Source organism: Alternaria viburni (genome assembly GCF_023758015.1).
Source record: "Alternaria viburni strain BMP 2772 chromosome Unknown scaffold_26, whole genome shotgun sequence".
NCBI lineage: Eukaryota > Fungi > Ascomycota > Dothideomycetes > Pleosporales > Pleosporaceae > Alternaria > Alternaria viburni.
Genome location: NW_026055795.1, coordinates 486,303 through 506,865, shown reverse-complemented (window position 1 = coordinate 506,865; position 20,563 = coordinate 486,303). Strand labels below are relative to the sequence as shown.

Sequence of the window (20,563 nt, the reverse complement as noted above, 5' to 3'; positions counted from 1 at the left end):
CGCCAGCAAGTCAGGGCGTTCGGGCGGGCTGCTACGTATTCGCCTGGGGAGTCAGATACGACGACTCGTGCTGCGAGCAGATTTGGGGTTGACGGGTCAAGTGCGCAAGGGCGAGCGGGTGAGGTGCTGAAGACGGGTTAGGAGGACTGCGCCCCCAGAGCTTGGATGTGGGGTTCGCGGCGCGCTGTCGTCTGCATTGTCCCCTTTTTGCGAGCTTGGGGACGGAGATAACATGGTTCCGAGCACCCGCATCGTATCGTGTAGTGTGCGTGCTCGAGAGCGCGGAACATGGCGGTGAGGGAACAGGTGCTGGCTACCTACTCGGGTGCCCTCCAGCGGCGTGATGGCGTGACGAGGGTACAGATCCTAATGCAGGGCAATTGACAGCGGCGATGCGATCGATAGAGTTTGACATGTGCAAAAGATTCTGCAGTCGGAACTACGGGTGAAAAGTGTGATGGTTTGTTTCGCAGTGGATTGAACTTGTGGATAGGCAATAATGCTCGCAGTAGTGCTCACAGGCGACTCGGCGCCGGGCTGGGAAGCATCTGACGAGTGGATGGGATCGGGGCATAAGCTTTTCCGGCAAGGCGGTTTGCGAGATTGGTTGTGTCTACGACAAAGTTTATGTTGTGTCGGTATTGCAACTGCCAGATGAAGTGTCCCTGCTGTCCCGCTATATGCAGATGATGTCGTTAGAGTGCTGATCGTGATGGAGTGGATGAAGATCTGGAGAAACACGATTAGATTGGAAATATAGATCACGCAACATGGGCACACTGTATATCTGGGCCTCGATTTCCTGGCCGTATAGTTTCGACATCACGACATAGCATGTACAGCGCACGCGGAACAACCTTGAGCGTTCTTACCAGGCGGCTGCACACTGCCATCATTCGGGCAGCCGCACACGCCATCGGTAGCCCTGGCGATGGCGCATACGGCCAAGTTGTAGCTGGCGCTGGCCTGAGCGGGAGAGCGTGCGCGCCTGTGAAGGTGGCACGGCAGGGAGACGGCTACTGAGTCTTGGGAAAGTGCAGGGGGCCAGCTAGCGAGCTACGCTACCCATCCGCCGCTTTCACCGTCTCGGTTTTCTTGGTCGGAACATGGGCGTGTATATAGACTCGTGAATGCCCTCACTCTTGGGGCTCTTCTCCCCTCTGACGACATTTCCAGCTCGCCTGCTTGGTTCACGACGCTTCATTGTTCTTCGACTCACGACCATAACATCACACGACCAACTCTCCAACCTTCCCTCGCTTACACTTCGCCGACACCGCTGTACTACCGTTAGAACACAACATTTCAACTTGATAACAAAACACGACAAAATGGACTACTCTCCAGCCCTGTCCATCAACAGCGACATGACAGACGAAGAGCTGGACAAGTACTTTGCGAGCTGCGTTCCGCTGTCCAACCTGCCAACCCCTCCACCAGCAAAGGAGCCCACACCCACGCGAGTATCAACGCCAACCGCCCAAACATCGACACAGTCATATGACACAAGCAGCCCTCCACAACCAAAAGGTTAGTCTATTTATTACCTCACACCCACCAAATCTCTGTTTACGGGTTTGTGGATGCTGGTGTGTATGAGTCGGTCCGGGCGGCAGAGCGACGTTCCCCTGCATAGAGCGCCTTGGCCCTCGTCATGCTTCATCCCAGATGCTCCTTTTCCAACTCAACAGTCCATCTCCACATTTCGGACGTGTGCCTGTCGATCAACCAGCACCCCTTCACCCAAGATCAATGCCGTTGCCACTTCCTTGATTTCGGTCCGCTGACTTGCTATCTATAGTATACGCAACCCACCTCGCCAACCTCGTGCCGCTCAACGTCTCCACCCACCGCCCTCATGCATCGGTCATTCAAGGGTTCCTCGACCGTGCTGGCCTGCCTGATGAGATTGTCGCCTTTGCGGGATGTGTGCTGGATGCGTTGAGCAGCCGGTTCGCAGCTACTTGGCGGGATGCTCTTGCGCCGAGCGACTATGCCCGCGACCTGAAGAACTTCATGATGACAGACTCGCGTCAGAAGGTGCATGTTAGCCCAGACGTGATTGTCTTGGCTGCTCTTTCCCTCGCGCACGGCTTCCTCGTTGACCGACAGCGCTCCTCACGGCACTGGAGCATCAGGGAGAGCGACGGTGCTTTCACCGTGCAGGAGATTGAGGCCACGAGGAGGGCCATCCTGCAGGACATGGACTACGGCCTTGCTCGCATCTCCAACGACATGGTGCAGTGGAGGCTGAAGAACATGCAACGACCCAGCACAGCTCCTGCACCCGCATCAACCCCTATCACGACCGTGATGAAGCAACGACGGAACCTCTCCATCAGCCTCCATGGCACGGCCGTCTGGAGCTACGGTGTTCAGACCCCAGAGCCCAGCCCGTAGAGCGGCGGTCTCCCATGGACGAGCAACGAATTCCGTTCCTTCGACTCTTTTTAATCGTTTTGCTGCGTACATTCACGATACCCACATCCTTTTGGCATCTTTCGCGATGCGCATCTCTCGGCGTTCTTCGGCATGGATCAGGCTATCCACTGTGTAGACAACAGGCTTGTTGTCACCTCGTATATATTTGTTTCAGGGTGGAGTTGAGTGGGTTTGGTGGCCTGATGCCAATGGTCTGTGTTTCATGTTTTGAGTACGCTATTTGTGTAATACCAGCTAGGAGGTTGGAGGACTGAGCTTGTTCGATATTCATCCCTACCGACGTGGTATGTAAAGACGGATTTAATCTACATTGGCACTTCGTATCGAGCACCCCATGCACGTGATGCAAATTCGTCGCAATCGCGTGAGATCTTCATGAGATTATGCGAGAAGATTGTGTGCAGATATCACGACATTTTGATGCTTTTGTTTACAGTGATCAGGTCAACGTACGATGGTGGGGCTGCAGCATCAACATAGTCTTCCCTGTTCCGTCAAGATCCGCGCCGGCTGCAGCTTGAATGTGCACATTTCCTTCAAGTCTATCAATTTTAGAGCTTGAAGTTTGTGCTTGTTGCGCACTCCATCCTTGGATGTTGGTTGCTCTGCTACGCCAGCAGTCAGCATGGTGTTGTTGGTGTGGAGGGGTTGAAGACGTCACGTCGTCTGGTTCTGGCCATGATGGAGATCACGCTTCGACGCGCAACAAACACACTAAAGGCTCAGCATGCACAAGTTTATTGGACAACGCGCCCATCACGACCCCGCTAGCTGCTCCGCGACGGCATCGTGGGGTCGGCTACCCCACTTTGTACTGGCTCCGCGAGATGCTGCATACAGCTTGCATGTGGGAGAGCTCAACAGCTTGTTGCTCGCTGTCAGCCTGGCCAGGAGTGCTCCTTCCCCGCGATCCGCTAGCTAGTCGCTCCTGCTCTCCTGATATAATCCTGAGGGCCTTGCTGCGATGTTCAATTGATCTCCGCCCGTCTTACTCCACCCGGACGCCCTGTAAACACGCCATTGCCGTTGCTGCCGCTCCTCTTTCCTGTCTGGCGCGTAGCAAACACCACGTCTGAGGTACTTCTGCGGCGTCTTCATAAGCCTGCAGCTCTTGTCCGTCCTATCACATCGCCCTGACCTTTCTGCGGTTGCGCCTCTTACCTCCAAGCGGCAGCCATACGCCCCTCTACCCCGCCATCTCCTCTCTCTCATCGACACTCTCTAAGCAATTCGCGCTTCTCTGCAATTGACATTATCAAGATGGCCGCAAACCTTTCCCCCCGCGAGCGCAAGCCCTCGACTAGCGCTCCCCTCGGTGACCTCAAGGGTCCCGTTGGGCCTTCATTCACCCGTCCCAAGCACAAGAGGACGGTAACTGGCTTTGGCCCCAGTGAGATCAAGAACGTAGAAGCGAGCATCCCAGAGCCCCAGCGCGAGGCATGGAGAAAGTTTGTATGTCAATTGGATCCTCAATCATAGTACAAGGATGATTCTCAACACTAACACACGCATAGATGCCCAAGCCCTTCTCGACGCCAGACGACTTTACGAAAGACGCTGTTCGCCATATCGAGACTACCCTCGCACGCTCCCTCTTCAACTGCGACGAGTCTGCTGCCTACGCTGGAACTGCCCTCGCCTTCAGGGATCGCTTGGTCTTGGACTGGAACAAGACGCAGCAGAGTCAGACCTTTGCTGACCAGAAGCGTGTATACTGTGAGACTAGTGGGAAATTTGCTGGTAGAACAACCTCTAATAAATTCAGATCTCTCCCTCGAGTTCTTGATGGGCCGCGCTCTGGACAATGCAATGCTCAACGTTGAGCAGAAGGATATCGCTTCCAGTAAGTCCACCTCTTAGGACCTCGCGATTGCTTCTCTAACACACATGCAGAGGGTCTCAGCGATCTCGGCTTCCGCATGGAGGACATTGTATCTCAGGAGCATGATGCTGCCCTAGGGAACGGTGGTCTTGGACGTCTTGCTGCCTGCTTCCTCGACTCGATGGCTTCTCTCAACTACCCAGCCTGGGGCTACGGCTTACGGTACCGATATGGTATCTTTAAGCAGGAGATCGTCGATGGATACCAGGTCGAGGTTCCAGACTACTGGCTGGACTTCAACCCATGGGAGTTCCAGCGCCACGACATTGTTGTTGACATACAGTTCTATGGCAACGTCAACCGCTGGCAGGATGACGAGGGCAAGCAGCAGTGCTCGTGGGAGGGCGGCGAGATTGTCCAGGCTGTTGCTTTTGACGTTCCCGGTAAGCAGTCCTTCCATCACTTCTCACCTTTTCACTGACAAGTAAAGTTCCTGGCTACAAGACTGGCACTTGCAACAACCTCCGCCTTTGGGGCAGCAAGGCAGCCAGCGGCGAGTTTGACTTCCAGAAGTTCAACTCTGGCGAATACGAGAGCTCTGTAGCTGACCAGCAGCGCGCTGAGACCATCTCCGCTGTGCTCTACCCCAACGACAAGTGAGTAGTTCCATGGTTATGAGATATCATGTCTGACTAGCAACAGCCTTGACCGCGGTAAAGAGCTTCGCCTGAAGCAACAGTACTTCTGGTGCGCAGCTTCGCTCTACGACATCGTGCGACGTTTCAAGAAGAGCCAGCGCGCCTGGAAGGAATTCCCCAACCAAGTCGCGATTCAACTCAACGACACTCACCCGACCTTGGCCATTCCCGAGCTTCAGAGGATATTGGTCGATATCGAGGGCTTGGAGTGGGACGAGGCATGGAGCAGTAAGCAGAATCTACCCTCATACCCAAACCTGGACGCTAACAGCATATAGTCGTTCAGAAGACGTTTGGATACACTAACCATACCGTGCTTCCTGAGGCGCTCGAGAAGTGGTCTGTACCGCTGATGCAGCACCTCCTCCCGCGCCACCTCCAGGTATGTTCAATCGCCTGATTTCTTGAGACGTTGCTGACTTTTGAAGATCATCTACGAAATCAATCTTCACTTCCTCCAATTCGTTGAGCGCAACTTTCCCAAGGATCGCGAGATGCTGGGCCGTGTCTCCATCATCGAAGAATCGAACCCAAAGATGGTCCGCATGGCATACCTTGCTTTGATTGGCTCACACAAGGTCAACGGTGTAGCCGAGCTACATTCCGACTTGATCAAGACAACCATCTTCAAGGATTTCGTCAAGATCTACGGACAGGATAAGTTCACCAATGTCACCAACGGCATTACCCCGAGGAGATGGCTCCACCAGGCCAACCCCAAGCTCTCGGCGCTTATTGCGTCAAAGTTGGGCGGTCACGAGTTCCTGAAGGACCTCACCCTGCTGAACAAGCTAGAGGCGTTTGTTGACGACAAGGAGTTCCGCAAGGAGTTCCGCGACATCAAGTACGCCAACAAGGTGCGACTCGCACAATACATCCTGGAGAACAACGGCGTCAAGGTCAACCCGGCAGCGCTGTTTGATGTCCAAGTCAAGCGCATTCACGAGTACAAGCGCCAGCAGCTCAACATCTTCGGTGTGATCCACCGTTACCTCCAGATCAAGGCCATGTCTCCCGAAGATCGCAAGAAGCTAGCTCCTCGCGTGTCCATCTTCGGTGGTAAGGCTGCACCAGGTTACTGGATGGCCAAGACAGTCATCCACCTCGTCAACAAGGTGGGTGATGTTGTCAACAACGACAAAGATGTCGGCGACGCTCTCAAGGTTGTCTACTTGGCCGATTACAACGTTAGTAAGGCAGAGATCATCTGCCCTGCTAGCGACATTAGCGAGCACATTTCTACTGCTGGTACTGAGGCGTCGGGTACCAGTAACATGAAGTTCTGCCTGAACGGCGGTCTCATCATCGGAACCTGCGACGGAGCGAACATCGAGATTACTCGCGAGATTGGCGAACAGAACATCTTCCTCTTCGGTAACCTTGCCGAAGATGTCGAGGACCTCCGTCACAACCACATGTACTCTCAGTACCAGCTGGACCCCCAGCTTGCCAACGTTTTCGATGCGATTCACAATGGCATGTTTGGCGATGCGGACCAGTTCTCTGCTCTGATCAACGGCATCGTGGATCATGGTGACTACTACCTCGTCTCTGACGATTTCGCATCGTACATCAAGACACAGGAGCTCATCGATGAGAGCTACAAGAATACTGAGGAGTGGACAACCAAGACCATAACCACGGTCGCGCGCATGGGTTTCTTCTCGAGTGACAGATGTATCGACGAGTATGCGGAGGCTATCTGGAACGTCGAGCCGCTGCAGGTCAAGAGCGAGCCTGCGCCGTAGACAGTAACTGCGGGGATGGTACATATCGGTGGCTTTCTGGAAGATCTTAGATGGTTGCGATGCTAGAACCTTAGATCCGATGCCTTACATTTACGATGATAATGAGAAATGCGTTGCGACAGAATGACTTAGCACCTAGTCTTGTGAAGGTGCATGTGCTCTCTGACATCGTTATGGTGTTGAGCGAGGCTGGACCCTGAAACGCCTGCTCCGAATGAACCTAGCGCACGGTCGCGTCGCGCGACGTACGTCAACCGCAATCTGGCCAGCTCGACGCCAGCTCGCGACATATCGACAGCTCTCACTCACAAGCAATCATGGCGAACCGAGGCTACGATGTCGTCGTAGATGTTGATCAAGAGGTACGCACTCCCTGAGATGCGACGCAGAAAAGCGCACCCATCGCCAACTCAACCCAAGACCGCAAGCTTACCATACCCCAGGGCGACCTAGGCCATACCGACCTGCAAGAAGACCTCGAATTCCACAGCTCCAGTAAGCGCCCCGACTATCACCTCCAATACCACCCTTCCACAGTAGGACTGACCCTCCCGCGCAGACTTCGACACCCAACCCACCGGCCGCAGCGCCCCCAAAATCCAACCCGACTCCACCAGCGGCTCCTTCCTCCCCGGCCCCTCGACGTCGAGCACATCGCCCACCTCGCGCAAACACTACCTCTGGTCCCTAAACTTCTACGCCCAAGCCTTCGACGTCGACACCGCCGAAGTACTGCGCCGCTGCACCTCCACCCTGTACCCACGCGCCAATTTCCTTGACGTGCTCGAGGGGAACCCGGACTTATACGGCCCTGTCTGGATCGCCACAACGGTTATCGTGATCCTTTTCTTGACGGGAACGATTAATCAATACTTGGCGCAGAAGGGCGAGGAGCATTTTGCGTATGACTTCAAGTTGCTGAGTGGAGCGGCGGGGCTGGTGTATGGGTATACGGCGTTTGTGCCCGTGGGGCTGTGGGGCGTGTTGAAATGGTATGGGAGTGAGAGTGCGAATTTGATGGAGTGTGCTTGTTTGTATGGGTATGCGAATTTGGTTTGGATTGCGGTTAGTCTGGTGGCTTGGAGTCCTTGGGGTAGTGAGTTTGTCCTTTTCCTTTCTTCCTTTCTTCCTCCCTTCTTCCTTCCTCCTCACGTCAGACGTCGTACTAACAAACATCTCAGTCCTCAACTTCACGGTCGTGGCCCTCGGACTCGCGGCCTCGGCCTTTTTCCTCCTCCGCAACCTCTACCCTGTGCTCAGCACCACCGAAGCGAAGACGAGCAAGATTCTGCTTATTGTTGTGTTTGTGCTGCATGCCGGGTTCGCGATTGCGATCAAGGTGTTGTTCTTTGCGGCGACGAGTCCCGTGGGTCCGAATAAGGGTGATAAGGATGCGGGCAAGGGGGTTGCGGATGGGGGGTCGGAGGATAAGGGCGGTATGCTGAGGATGTTGATGGGTTGAGATGCGTTGGGTAGGGGATGAGGAGATGAAGAGTGGTTAGGGCTTGGGATGGTAGCGTTTGGTAGGAGACTTATAGTAGGGCCTGAAGGCTACATCGCTTTAACAATGAGCAGGCATTTTTTGAACAACGTAACGGGGAGGTCTTCGGTGCTTTTGATATGCGTAGTCGCTATACTCGAAGAAGAGCGTTGAGGTATACGATACCTCATAAGTTTTCCTTACCTCCTCTGGAAAAAACGTCGAGAACATGCCGGCTCACTCACAGAACGCACAACAAGTCTGATTTGGGGGAATGCATTCATTATAGCTACGTCCCATCCACCATGTATTACTTCACCCAGAATCTTACTTTGGAGTATACAACCACTTATCCTGATACAAACAAGTCTCCTTCAAAACAACCATGTATGCTTCAAAACAAGATTAAGCAGCCTCCTCGTCTTCAGTCAGTTGACCTGTCTGCAGTGACCAGGCGAGTTCGTGGACGTTGGACAGTGCGTAACTGGCATCGTGCTTGATGCAGTATTTGACGCAGCGGGTGAAGATGCCGCCGTCAACGCCCTGCTCGGGGTGCTTCTTGAGGCCGTTTCCGAGATAGCGGATGTCGTAGTCGAGGACGCCCTCCAACTCGTCGTGGGGATAACGGATCAGGTCGGTGGCGATGAGGTCATTGGCGTTCTCGATGCCCTCGCGGAACTGGTCTGCCCAGTTCTTGCCGTACTTCTCTTTGCCCTTGTTGATAGCGGTAATGCACTTGACGGAGCATGTGTTGCGGAGGTAGCCGCCCTCGAGGTTGCGGTGGGCGTTGAGCGTCTCAACCATCTGCGCGGGGCCCCATTTGCGGGAGTACAGGCGGAGAGCGACGGTTGGGCGGCCGAGCGACTGGAAGAAGTAGACGATAAGCTCGGTGTCGGTCAAAGGAACTTGGGGAACGACGACGAACGCTGGCGCCATGTTTCCACGCGCGACGTGGGCCTTGCGCTTGGCGATCGACGTATTACCGCTGTTGCCACGCTTGCTAGGGGTAGGCGGGCCGACGCGACCGGGGGTAAGAGGTGAGCTCGGGAGACCGCCAGACGTTGGTGTAGAAGGGAACATAGACATCATGCCGCCGGTAAGGTAGCCAGACTGTTCGCTATTAGTACACGATGGTGGAGACATGGACGTGTAGGACTTACATCTGGCTGGCCAGAGGGGAGCGGGGCGATGGTAGGGATCTTGAGGCCGGGGATCTTGACCTGGAGATCCTTACGGGCGTGAGTCTTCGCAGCCTTCTTCTTCTGGTTGCTGCCGACGATCTTGGTTTCGAAGGTCTCCTGGTCCTGCAGACCGGTGTTGAGGAATTCGAAGGTCTTAACCGGCGCAGGAGTGGGCTTCATGGGGGTGCTGGGAGCCGACAATGCTGCGATACCAAGCTGGACGACAGTCTCTCGCAACTCCGAGACCTCCGACTCGGCCTTGTTCATGCGAGCGGTAAGAGCGTTGACCACTTCACAGATTTTGACGTTGGAGTCGACATGACCCTGAAGCTCCTCCAATTCTAAGATAATCAGTCAGCCTGGCGGATATATGAGGTGATTTGGACAGGGGATACTCACTCCTGGGCGGATTGTAGTCGTAGAAAGGGTTCGCCATGCTGGCATTGAACTCCTGTTGCGCCATTGTCGGCTCCAAAGGGGGTTGGTTCATGTGCTCGAATGACGGGAACATAGACTCGCTGTAAAGTGAAGGATTAGCATTGTTTTCTTCCACATGCCGTTGCCATGGCAGACCTCCAAATAATGGAGGTGTGATGGGAACATCAAGGTCAACGGTGACCAATGGTGTGGACATACCTAGGGAGCTCGCGCCCGACACTGTAATTGCGCGGTGAGCTACCTTCGTAGGCACCGTTGACGCTATATGCTCTGCTCGTGTTGTCCTGGTTTGCGTAGGCGACGTTGGGCATCAGCACCTGCGGCTCGACCTCGTCCTCGAAGTAGGCTGCTAGATTGGATGACATGTTAGCGCTGGGAAATGTTGCTGCAGGCAACATTGAGGTCCAGCTAGACGTCTGGCTGATCGGCATGAAAGTCTGGGGGCTTTCGTTGTGTTCAGCCATGGTGCTGAGTAGCGTGGTCTGGGATGGGATAGTCAGAAAATTGTAGCCGAGTTTGTTGTTCTCAGGCGCTCGGACACTCACCATATGCCATAACAACAAGAGACTGCACCGAGGACCGTCGCCTGGTGAACATGAAACTTGCTGTATTTCCTGATTCAGTCAGTTCACTGATATGGCTTCACCAATCCACCGCGGAGACGGCATACTCATCGTGAGGCTCGAGGAGATGTGAAGGGCGTGCGCAGACTGCTACAGGCACCAGAGAAGACAACAAGACACAGCACCGGTGATCTGGTGAACGTGAAACCCGCAGCACATCCTGATTCAGTCAGTTCACCGACGTGACTTCACCGTGAAGACGACATACTCACCATCGAAAACGGAGAGATATGTGCGGTGCGCGTCCGCTCTTGCAGCCACCAGAGGAGTTCATTCCCATCGTACTGATGAATGCGAACCGCCCATGCATGGATGTAGTGAAGGGCATGATGGTCTTGATGCAGCAATATGCGTGACGAGTGATGAGATATGATGAGGATGAAGGAAGAGAAGATATGAAGCTGCAAAGCTCAGAATATATAGAGACAAGAAGGCAGCAACCACGTCATGCCTTCATGGTAGACGCCCACGAGGCTTCAGCTGAAAAACGTGGCAACCAGTACTCAATGGCCTGAAAGCGTCCGCGGTCGGCGTGTTGAGCGGTGAGACGGAAGATGAATCCCAATGACGGTGAGAGAAATTACGAAAGAGGAGGGAAGACATCTTAGACAGCACTACCTACGCGCACAATGACCTGCACGGCAGGATGGTGGACACCACCGACTAGAAAGTGCGTCGCCACCCATTTACTGCGAGACATCTCTTTTCATGATCTGCAAGCATTTATGCATGTCTTCACTTATGGTACGATGATTGTCAAATCCGACGAGTATCGTGCGGCGGGCATTGGACTGCGCAGGTAGGCTCCGGCCCATGATCAACGGGAGCGTTGTACGAGACCAGCCAGAATACAGTCGCGAACGTCCCAGGTTTGATGGCGAGGGTCTGGAGATGCCACGAGCGCGCGTAAAGTAGCTGGTGTTGGTCGCCGTCGGGCGGGAGTGATGATGCGAAGAGGTTTGACGTTGGAAGTTCGCGTCGCGACATTCGGGGCACTAGGCTCAATCTGGCTGGTGGTCCCTTCCCAAAACAACTCTCTGACCTTGACGTCTCTGAAATACACTCGGTATACGGCCCTTCGTACAATGACTGCGCTGATAGTATTGCCTACTCTGTTAGTCGGTGTAACCTCCGTCCGATCGGTCCCTGGCAGCGCGGAAGGCGTTAGCTCCCCAGAGCGTACTGCACCTTGGATGTGGTGTGATTGGGCGCTGCAGTCTGGTATTACACATGTCGGGAAAGGGTTAAGTACTGATAGTGCTTATCTATCATGCGCTCATGTTACCTATAGATAGTTTGTTCACCTTTGGTTCCTCCTACAACATCTGCACATATCATCGGCACCATGCGATCGACCCTGTACGCGAGGACGACATGATAACTACGTACGACGCTATCACTGCGCTTCCAGACCGTATTGAACTCTTCACAGGAGATTTTCTCATGGCAAGAGCTGAGTGGGGCTGAGTTGTGGGATACTTGCATAGTGAAAGACGGACATGTGGGTAACGCTCGAGCCGTGTGGTTACTTGAACCGGAGGTCAGGGTTCTCGAGCGCTTTACTTACTACGCACACGGGCTAAACCAGACCCCAAGTATGCAGGCTCTGGCTATCGTCTGTCTCCTGGCGCTGATAGCTCTCGTGCAGAGCCTGACTGTGGTTCCTCCGCTTCTCCAAGGACCCGATATTCCTTCCCGCTCCTCTCACAGCCTCGTCGCTCGCGTTGATGATATCGAAGTCATATACCACAGAGCCACATGCAAAGGCCAAAAGTTGCTGTCAGCAACAACCTCTCCGCATGACGCAGCAGCCGCCTTTGTCAACCCGATTGATAGCCCCTGGACCAACCCCATCCAACAGGAGCTTGAAACTTGGGGCTACAAGATCGAGAGTGACGATGGCACCCCCCAATTCCGCGCAAGTCATGAGGATGAGTGCGAGTTCGAGCACAGCCACAAGCTCAAGAGCATGTTCGATGACCTCAGGATCGATACGCGTAGTACCTACCAGGGTGGACCTAATCGGTGTTACTTTATTAACCACAAAGACGGTCCGGCAGTACGGCGCGATAATCAGGGAGATCTACCACCCGTCAAGCAGCAGTGGTATAAAGCCAACGACCAATACTATCGTGTAGGTAAAAGAAGATAACGGCCCATGCACGTCTTACTGACAACATCTTCTCTTCGCAGGTCACCAACGCCGAGTTCGTAATCGGCGTAAACCCAGCATCAGGTCTCATTGCAATGACCAATCGTCAGAGCCCCGCCACGAGCGCGCAAGCCCTCTGGGGCCTCTCCAACCCTCCGCCGAACGATGAGCTTCCCGCACTGAAATCGAGCTCCGACATTATGTGGGGACTGTGGAATTTGGCGAGTCCGAACAACCTGCGCGGCATCAAGTACATCCTTAGTACGCCTGTTATAAACGACGAGACGGTCGCGATAATCAAGAAAATCTTAGAAGACAACTGCCTCGACTTGGATGAGCTGATGACCTGGTCGGGCTGCGAGTTTGGGTCAGATGAGCCGGAGTATCTCGCTTTGCTCGGTAAGTCGTATCTCGGTTCGACGTTCTGGGATTGAATTATTGACTTCGACTGTTAATGCAGGATCTCCGAATGGACAAGCCGTTGGGTACTTCCTGGCGCAGCACAAAACCCAGCTCGGCGGAAAATATGTGTCGAAAATCAATATCTTCAAGGGAGATGATGCACACATGGTTGCCGTCTGCCTCCTTTTCACGATCGACGATAGGGCTGGAGCTGCGAGGGCCGCTATCAGGGGTGAGTCGAACAGCGAGGGTCGCGTTGACGAAGCGGTAGTCGTGAAGCGATTCGACTATGAGAAGAATGTTGTGAGACGGCATATTGTGTGGGCGAAGTTATAGATGGCTAGAGACGCGTCAAGATGGCGTGTTTTGATGTACAGCTACGGCTTAGATCGTAAGATCTGGCTTCAAGGGCTCATATAGACCTAGACAGGGTGGTAGACTCGTTGGTTAAACGAATTTCTATATTTAATAGAGGTGTTTACAAATATCGTTACAAAAAGGTGACTTCCCGGACGTATGTCAGTGATGGTGTTGGTGGACAAGAAGCGTGGACGCGCATCGCAACCTCGGCAAACGCGCCGCTTATCGATAAGCCACCATTGCGTAGCTTCAGGGTCGCCATCGTCATCTCTCTTTCAACCCACAATTATCACAATGTCTGCAAGCGTCCTTATCGTTGGTGCCGGCGCCATTGGGGCCTTCTATGCCTCTCGTCTTGCCCTCGTCCCTGGTACCTCCGTCTCGGTCATCTGCCGCTCCAACTACAAAGCCGTGAAAGCGAACGGCTTCCAAGTTACCTCACCGCAATACGGCGATTACACCTTCGTACCGGCCAACACCTTTGCGAACCCCGACGAAGCAAGAGCGAGCGGCATACAGTGGGACTTCATCGTAGTCAGCACGAAAGCGTTACCCGACGTGAGCGATGACTCGACGATACTTGAGGGGTTAGTCAGCGATAAGACGGCCATTGTGCTGATACAGAATGGATTGGGTGTAGAAGAACCGTACACGAAACGATTCCCACAGGCTGCGATATGTTCGGCGGTCACGATAGCAACCTGCGCGCAACCCGAGCACGGCCAGATCAAGCACAACAGATGGACGCGAATAAACAGCGGACCGTACCTGCCCCATCTAGACACCGGGAGCAGAAAAGATAGCGACGTACGCGTCATCTTGATGAACGACGCGTTCATCGAGATGCTGAGGCAAGGAGGCATCAAAGACGCCGAAGCCTACAGCCATGCCAAACTGCAACTCGTCCGCTGGCACAAGATCGCCATCAACGCCTCCATGAACCCAACCTCGGTCCTCACCCTTTGCCTCCCGAACAACGTCATGTCTCTCGACCCAGAACTACAGCGCCATCTCAAAGGTGTCATGACTGAGATCCTCGAAACCGCTCCTAAGATCCTTGGCGAGCCCATGCCCAAGGAGTTTGCGACCCCCGATCAGATCATTCGGTCGACACAAAAGAATACAAGCGGTAGCAAGCCGAGCATGGCCATAGACTGGGAAGCGGGCAAGAAGATGGAGATTGAGGTCATTCTTGGCAATCCATTGAGGATTGCGCGGGACAGGGGCTATGAGATGCCGCGCCTACAGAGTTTGTATGCGATGGTCAGGATGGCGCAAGAGGTCAGAGACCAGAAGAAGGACAATAAGTTGTGAGGAGCTGGAATGTTCCCGTTGATTGAATCCTTGATTGCTTCCTTTGTGTGTGGTCTGCCTCATCTGGGTAAAGCGAGCTCCATCCCAAACTACAAACTTCATGTCGACAGGGCCGCAGGCAACCGTTGTATCCGGCCGTACTGATATATACTTCCCCCTGCCATGACACTTATACGTTTGCAAGAAACATGATATATAGCAGAAGATTGCTCGAGACTCTGCTCACGACCCTGGTGCCAATGTTTCAAAGGGATCCGTGTCGTCATAAGAGGTGGTTGGGAAGTGAAGGTGAACGCAACGACTTCGAGATCTGCCACCATCACCAAAAGTAGGAATCAGTTTTGCAGCCGACCCATTTTGACTATTCTTTATTATCGAGCGCTATTGTTGCATTTGAAGAAGCCGATAGTGGTGTGGAAGGAGGGCAGCTCAACCTTGGAACGTTGCGACCCTATTGGGAGACGCGGACCGTGGCTATCACAATAGCAAAATATAGAAGGTGAAGGCGCCTCTCACCAACCTCTTTTTTTGCGAGCCGAAGACAATAGCTTGGGTTAGCTGCCTATCGCCCCGGTCTCTCCTTCGTATCCTCCACAGCTTTTCTTTCTCAACCACCGATTACAACTTCCCCATATCATCAACTTCCTCACATACATATCATCGATCGTTACTACTGCAGACAAGATGAGCAGGCTCTCTGATCAGCAGTTGCGAGCACAGTGGCTCAGCAAGGCGACCCCTGAACAGCGACAACAGTGGTTCAACAAGGCGCCACCAGACCAACAGCAATGGTTCCGCCAAATACAGCGTGCTAGACAGCAACAAGGACAGCAGCAGCAAGTACCGCGCGAGAACAGTCAACACCGAGAGAATGCGGCCCGGAGCCCTTCTATCGACAGCCTGAACGGACCAAGGTCGTATACCTCGAGCCCACTGGCTGCACCCTCAACGATGGCCACGGTAACGACCGCTTCGCCTCTGAGCACGAAAGCAGTGCGAGCACCGACAAATGCATCCTCACCTACGCGAAACGAAAATGCAGCGACGCTGAGCGCCGTCTCACATATTCCTATTGTGCCACGCTCGATGCAAGCACCGAACGCTAGCGAAATTCGACATCATCAGCAAAACAACGCTTTTCTCGCTTCTAAGCAGACTCAGCCGCGCATGCTACCCACGGACGACGTCGCTCGCTACCAGAAATCACCACCCAGACAGAGCCCTTCGCATGTACAAATGAAGCTGCCACCCTCACCGACACGGCCAGGTTCATCGCCATCCGCGCATGCGGCAGCATATCCCACCATGAACCAAAAGCGCCAGGCCACAGACGCCCCAGAAGGCGACATGCACGCAGGCAAGAGACAAAACACGATGCAGCATGCGATGTCACCTCCCGCTGCGCCGTTCGCTCCCATCGGTCAACATGATCCTCTCAACCCAGGGCCATACAATCGTATGAGACCAGTTGCTTCAGCCAATGGCATTGCGGCATCTGTCAACCGGATGAGCCCCGAAGACATCGCCCGAGACCGTCGCCTCCAGCAGGCCAAGCTTGCAGAGCAGCGCGTTCGGGCGCAACAAGCCCACGACGCCGAGAAAGCCCGCGAGCGGGAGATCTACAATGCCGCGACCGCTGCAGCCCTCAAGCGCGAGCAAGACGACGCGCGAAGGGAGTTTCTGCGCAAAGACCCTAGCGCGAACTACCGCCACATCCTCGAGGTATACGCATTGTCACCGCTAGACCCCAAGAAAGACGAGTACCCCAATCGCTACTTGACGGGTCTGCTCGCAAACCGCGTCATGCCCATGGATCTCGACTGCGACCTTGCGCTAGCCATTGTGTACGCGAAGGATCACTGGGACTACTTTGGACAGTGGCCCAAGGACATCGAGCGCTTTGCGGGCTATGAGAGGGAGAGGAGGGACAAGGCGGCGAAGGATCGGGCTTAGGAGACCGAGAGGGCGCTGCGTGAGTGCCCTGGACCTGATCGTGCGAGCTCAGAGGCTTTGGAGGCCTTGGAAAAACGCTTGCGTCCGATGTTTTTGAAGTTTTTGAAGTATACGGTGTAGCGTGAAGTGATGGAAGTAGCTTGCAGAGGGGCATGTAGCCGTCAGGGTGCACTCAACTTTGGGATGAATCATCTCATGATAGCTGTCCTATGGTGTAGTGAATATCACGGCTACACCCACATGAGCTACTCGTGACTCCATTTGAGCGATAACCACAGTGAATACTCGAGACAATCGGGGCTAGTTCCCCAAATCACGGGGTCTGACGTTATTTTCTCGTCCACAAGTACCACGACTTCTCATTCTCACAGTTCACACACCTACCGCACGCACTTCCGATCAAGAACCATCGTTCAATTCCAAGGAGACTCTCGCCATTACCGTCCACCCCGACAAGATGGCCGACCAGCTCACCCAGATACCCGCCTTGGTTACACCCACACTTCAGCGTCACAACAAGAGACGCCGCTCGACATCGATTGCGCCAGAGCAAGCTGTTTTCCTTCCTGGCGCCGGCCCATCGAACGATGAGAACAATCCGACAACCACTCCACACAGACAGCGCCACCCCGACGACACCACTACACATAAGCGCACGAGGAAAGCCCATGGGGTCAAGCGCCGACGTATTGCTGGCGACTTCAATCCGGTCCACAGCCCTGGTTCCCCCCGTTCATCCGACTTGAAAGAGGTGCGATCACAGATTGCGCCGACTGCAAACCCATCAAGCATTGATCCCGTCTCAGGCGGAGATGAACCCTCCAAAGACATCACCGCCCTCCCGGTCGACTACATATCATCTCAACCCAACCCCATTACCAACACTCTCAAGCAGACTCCCCAGATACCAGGTGGAGACCGCAAGAAGAAGTTCAAAGTCTGGGAAGACGAGCCGCAGCCGTCTAAGCCAGAAGACCCAACACCAGCCGCCGCAAAGTTGCTGCAATATATCACCAATACCGGAGCTCAACGCAGGTGTCGCCGCGTAGAGGGACATACGCCGCGGTTCCGCGCGCAAGAGGCTGATTACTATTATCACCCCAATCTCAAGGACTTCCACTTTCCACAGGGCGTCGCCCCACCCACTGAGGAGGTTATCGAAAAAGCGGCTCAGAGTGAGCCTGACGCGCCCACCGCAGAAGCAGAACAGGAGACCCAAGACGCACAGCTTGACATTGCACAGTCATTGAAGCGGAAAGCCGATGACGATCTTCGAGAGCGCGGTGCAGAGAAGCTGAGGAAGCTTAATGGCCAACAACCTTTGCCTTGGATAGTCCATGGCAAGATCCGACATGATCCAGTTCAGGACTTTGCGACTGAGTACTTCACCATATTCACACCGCCGCTATCCTCAGCATCTGCGGAAGACGTGCTCTATGCGGTCATACCAGACCTGATCCAGAAAGAGATCGATACAGCGCCTGAGACAGTTGAAGCTCAACAACTACCAACACCCATCTCCGAGCCCGTATCCAACGAGGTGTTGTCGCCTCCTATATACTACAACCTGAACCCATCCAGCATAGTCCATGTCCCGGGGAACGATGAGCCAGCCCTGGATAAACTAGAGTCAGGATCTCTAGATTTGGATGCTATCTTGATGGGAATGACACAAGATTATGCATCCCCCACCGTCGAGGAAGATGTTTCAAAAAGATTCGGTACCTACAAATCACCGCCACCACAAGACGATGAAATACCTGCCGGAAAGAAAGCTGCATTCGCTGGCTTTGGTACTTACCAACCACCGCCACAAGTCGTTGCTGCTACATCTCCAGCGGTCGAAAAAGACGCATTTAAAGGGTTCGGTACCTACAAATCACCGCCACCAGAAGACAAAGAATTCCCCGTCGTCAACAAAGATGCATTCGAGGGATTTGGTATGTGCCAACCACCACCACAAACCGTTGCTGCTGCACCTCAGCCCGCTCCAAAGATTGTGACCACAGTTCCCTCTCTGATAGACAGGAACAATCACGCCATCATCAAGACGGGCGTAGCCTACAGCCAGAGTTATGACCCAGGAAACCCGCGGAACTTCAAGCACTACCTCGCTCAGTTCACCGATCGACCTGCGGTTCCGCGACCACGAGAGCGCGAGTATCGCCCGATGCCCGAGATGTTGGAGATCGAGACTCTGAACCAGCGATTAGACTGGGTAGTCCCGAATGGAGCAGAAGCTCCCCAACTTTTCCGCGACATGCCAGCACCACCACCTCACATCGACTCAGAGTTAGCTCGTTGTGTTCGCTTCGCCCAGTCCGACGCGCAAGGACGCGTTAACTGGCGAGCGCATCCCACCCATGTCGCCGAAATCATCCAGCGCACCAATTTCTACGGAATGGAGTTGCTGGTCAGTCGGAGCGAAATGCGCATCTCGTCACCTCCGACGGCGGACGAGTTCGAGCTAGCCATGGCAACTCGACTTGCGCATGTGTCTTTTGGTATGGACACGAAGGACTACATTGCGGCCGATGTGCCAGCTATCGTAGAGTACTTCTCGGAGAATCTTCCATCGGCGATCAGCGTCTTCCCAACAGAAGAGGAAGACTGCTTCCGCGCCTTCACGGACTATTATCGCGTGATGTTCGAAGAGAACTATCCACCACTGACTGCTCTCGGCTTGCCAGAATGGCAAGCCTTACTGGATGCGGAGAAGGGCAAGCCCTCTCTTAAAGCACAGACCCTGCAAGGCATCGTCCAGTCCATCAAAGGACTGGCTTCACACTGTCCTGGCGATACAGGCAGAACAGATATTCTAAAAGATCAAGTGTCTCACGAGAAGCCTGACACGGAAAACGAGCACCTCAGCAACGCTCGTCGGGAACTTGGCCAGACCCTTGGCGTGGGTAGAGACAGCTTCGCCGGAGACCTACAGTGGCCCGATCACCTGACCAACGCCGCTCTCCCTAGCGTGGCTCAGAGAGAGGAAGTGCCGCATTACGATGCAAACCAATTTCCTTACTGGAACAACACAGAAGTGCCAGGAGAACATACCCATCCTTTCGTACCCGAAGCAAATGCAAGGGTTGAAGATGTGCACGGCGATTACTATAACCCAGAGGGCTGGTCTCGCAACGATCTGAATGCGATGATGCCGTGGGATTCTGGGCTGGATACCATACCATCAGGCTTCAGCGCAGCTCCATTGAACTATGGCGCTATGGAGCATTACTTGAATCCGTCGACATTAGACGCTTTCAACGACGCTGAGCCGGAAACACTGTTGTAAGGATATCGGGCCTGGATAGGTCCAATCGAGGATTAACAGATATCTTAACGGTCTTTGTGCCGTATTTGGTTGGTGTGTTAGTGGTTGTGACTCTTGTTCAATGATGGCTTCTCGCCTTCAAACACGGATATTGTGAGTGGCTCGCGGTCGCTGGCGCCGAAGGAGGATTGAAGCAGGTACCAAGGGTGGCCGCAACGTATGTTGCATTCTACAAAGATAGCATTGAAGACTTTTCGCACATAGAAGATGGATTTACATAGAAATCATCCATTCATTAAAGTTCCACAGTGTAACAGAAAGGTGCGACGCAACTTTTAGCGATCGCCAGTGCAGATGCCAGCACAAGCATAAGAGAAATGGAAGCGACTAGTGTGCCTGCAAGAGAAGTGATGACTGTAAAACCTGGAAGATTACTTCCATCAGAACTTGTGCATTGCGACGGACGGCATTGGTCCTTCTTGTTGGCGAAGGTGTCGGCCATGGTGCCACAACACGCGTACCATGGATGGAGATCAGCCTCAGCGACTTCCACAGACTCATCGAACGAAGACAAACCAAAGTTCCAGCTCAAGCTAATACTAACACAACGGAAGATTATATATTTCCATGTAGATTGTCGGACAGTACGCCATTCTCCTTCCTTACCACCTACCTTCCT

At 53.9% G+C, this 20,563-nt stretch overlaps 8 protein-coding genes across 8 annotated transcripts; 7 read left to right on the top strand and 1 right to left on the bottom strand.

Annotated features, from left to right (window-relative positions):
- Positions 1-1,331: 1,331 nt before the first annotated feature.
- Positions 1,332-2,400, top strand: J4E79_009768 (uncharacterized protein; the record flags this gene model as incomplete). The annotated part of the gene is made up of 2 exons (XM_049358610.1): positions 1,332-1,530; positions 1,802-2,400. The coding sequence occupies 2 exons, from the start codon at positions 1,332-1,334 to the stop codon at positions 2,398-2,400; spliced, it is 798 nt and encodes a 265-aa protein (XP_049207080.1).
- Positions 2,401-3,702: 1,302 nt separating this feature from the next.
- Positions 3,703-6,710, top strand: GPH1 (Non-essential glycogen phosphorylase; the record flags this gene model as incomplete). Its single annotated transcript, XM_049358609.1, has 8 exons — positions 3,703-3,894; positions 3,957-4,158; positions 4,208-4,285; positions 4,336-4,707; positions 4,755-4,920; positions 4,967-5,190; positions 5,241-5,344; positions 5,391-6,710. The coding sequence occupies 8 exons, from the start codon at positions 3,703-3,705 to the stop codon at positions 6,708-6,710; spliced, it is 2,658 nt and encodes an 885-aa protein (XP_049207079.1).
- Positions 6,711-7,027: 317 nt separating this feature from the next.
- J4E79_009766 (uncharacterized protein) lies at positions 7,028-8,172 on the top strand (the record flags this gene model as incomplete). The annotated part of the gene is made up of 4 exons (XM_049358608.1): positions 7,028-7,072; positions 7,154-7,205; positions 7,270-7,806; positions 7,892-8,172. 4 exons carry the CDS (start codon positions 7,028-7,030, stop codon positions 8,170-8,172), a joined length of 915 nt encoding a protein of 304 aa, XP_049207078.1.
- A 423-nt stretch (positions 8,173-8,595) lies between these two features.
- Positions 8,596-10,174, bottom strand: J4E79_009765 (uncharacterized protein; the record flags this gene model as incomplete). The annotated part of the gene is made up of 4 exons (XM_049358607.1): positions 8,596-9,300; positions 9,351-9,712; positions 9,771-9,889; positions 10,008-10,174. The coding sequence occupies 4 exons, from the start codon at positions 10,172-10,174 to the stop codon at positions 8,596-8,598; spliced, it is 1,353 nt and encodes a 450-aa protein (XP_049207077.1).
- A 1,855-nt stretch (positions 10,175-12,029) lies between these two features.
- J4E79_009764 (uncharacterized protein) lies at positions 12,030-13,018 on the top strand (the record flags this gene model as incomplete). Its single annotated transcript, XM_049358606.1, has 2 exons — positions 12,030-12,566; positions 12,626-13,018. The coding sequence occupies 2 exons, from the start codon at positions 12,030-12,032 to the stop codon at positions 13,016-13,018; spliced, it is 930 nt and encodes a 309-aa protein (XP_049207076.1).
- Positions 13,019-13,640: 622 nt separating this feature from the next.
- Positions 13,641-14,660, top strand: J4E79_009763 (uncharacterized protein; the record flags this gene model as incomplete). Its single annotated transcript, XM_049358605.1, has 1 exon — positions 13,641-14,660. The coding sequence occupies one exon, from the start codon at positions 13,641-13,643 to the stop codon at positions 14,658-14,660; it is 1,020 nt and encodes a 339-aa protein (XP_049207075.1).
- A 1,167-nt stretch (positions 14,661-15,827) lies between these two features.
- Positions 15,828-16,613, top strand: J4E79_009762 (uncharacterized protein; the record flags this gene model as incomplete). Its single annotated transcript, XM_049358604.1, has 1 exon — positions 15,828-16,613. The coding sequence occupies one exon, from the start codon at positions 15,828-15,830 to the stop codon at positions 16,611-16,613; it is 786 nt and encodes a 261-aa protein (XP_049207074.1).
- A 457-nt stretch (positions 16,614-17,070) lies between these two features.
- Positions 17,071-19,905, top strand: J4E79_009761 (uncharacterized protein; the record flags this gene model as incomplete). Its single annotated transcript, XM_049358603.1, has 2 exons — positions 17,071-18,553; positions 18,638-19,905. The coding sequence occupies 2 exons, from the start codon at positions 17,071-17,073 to the stop codon at positions 19,903-19,905; spliced, it is 2,751 nt and encodes a 916-aa protein (XP_049207073.1).
- Positions 19,906-20,563: the final 658 nt, after the last annotated feature.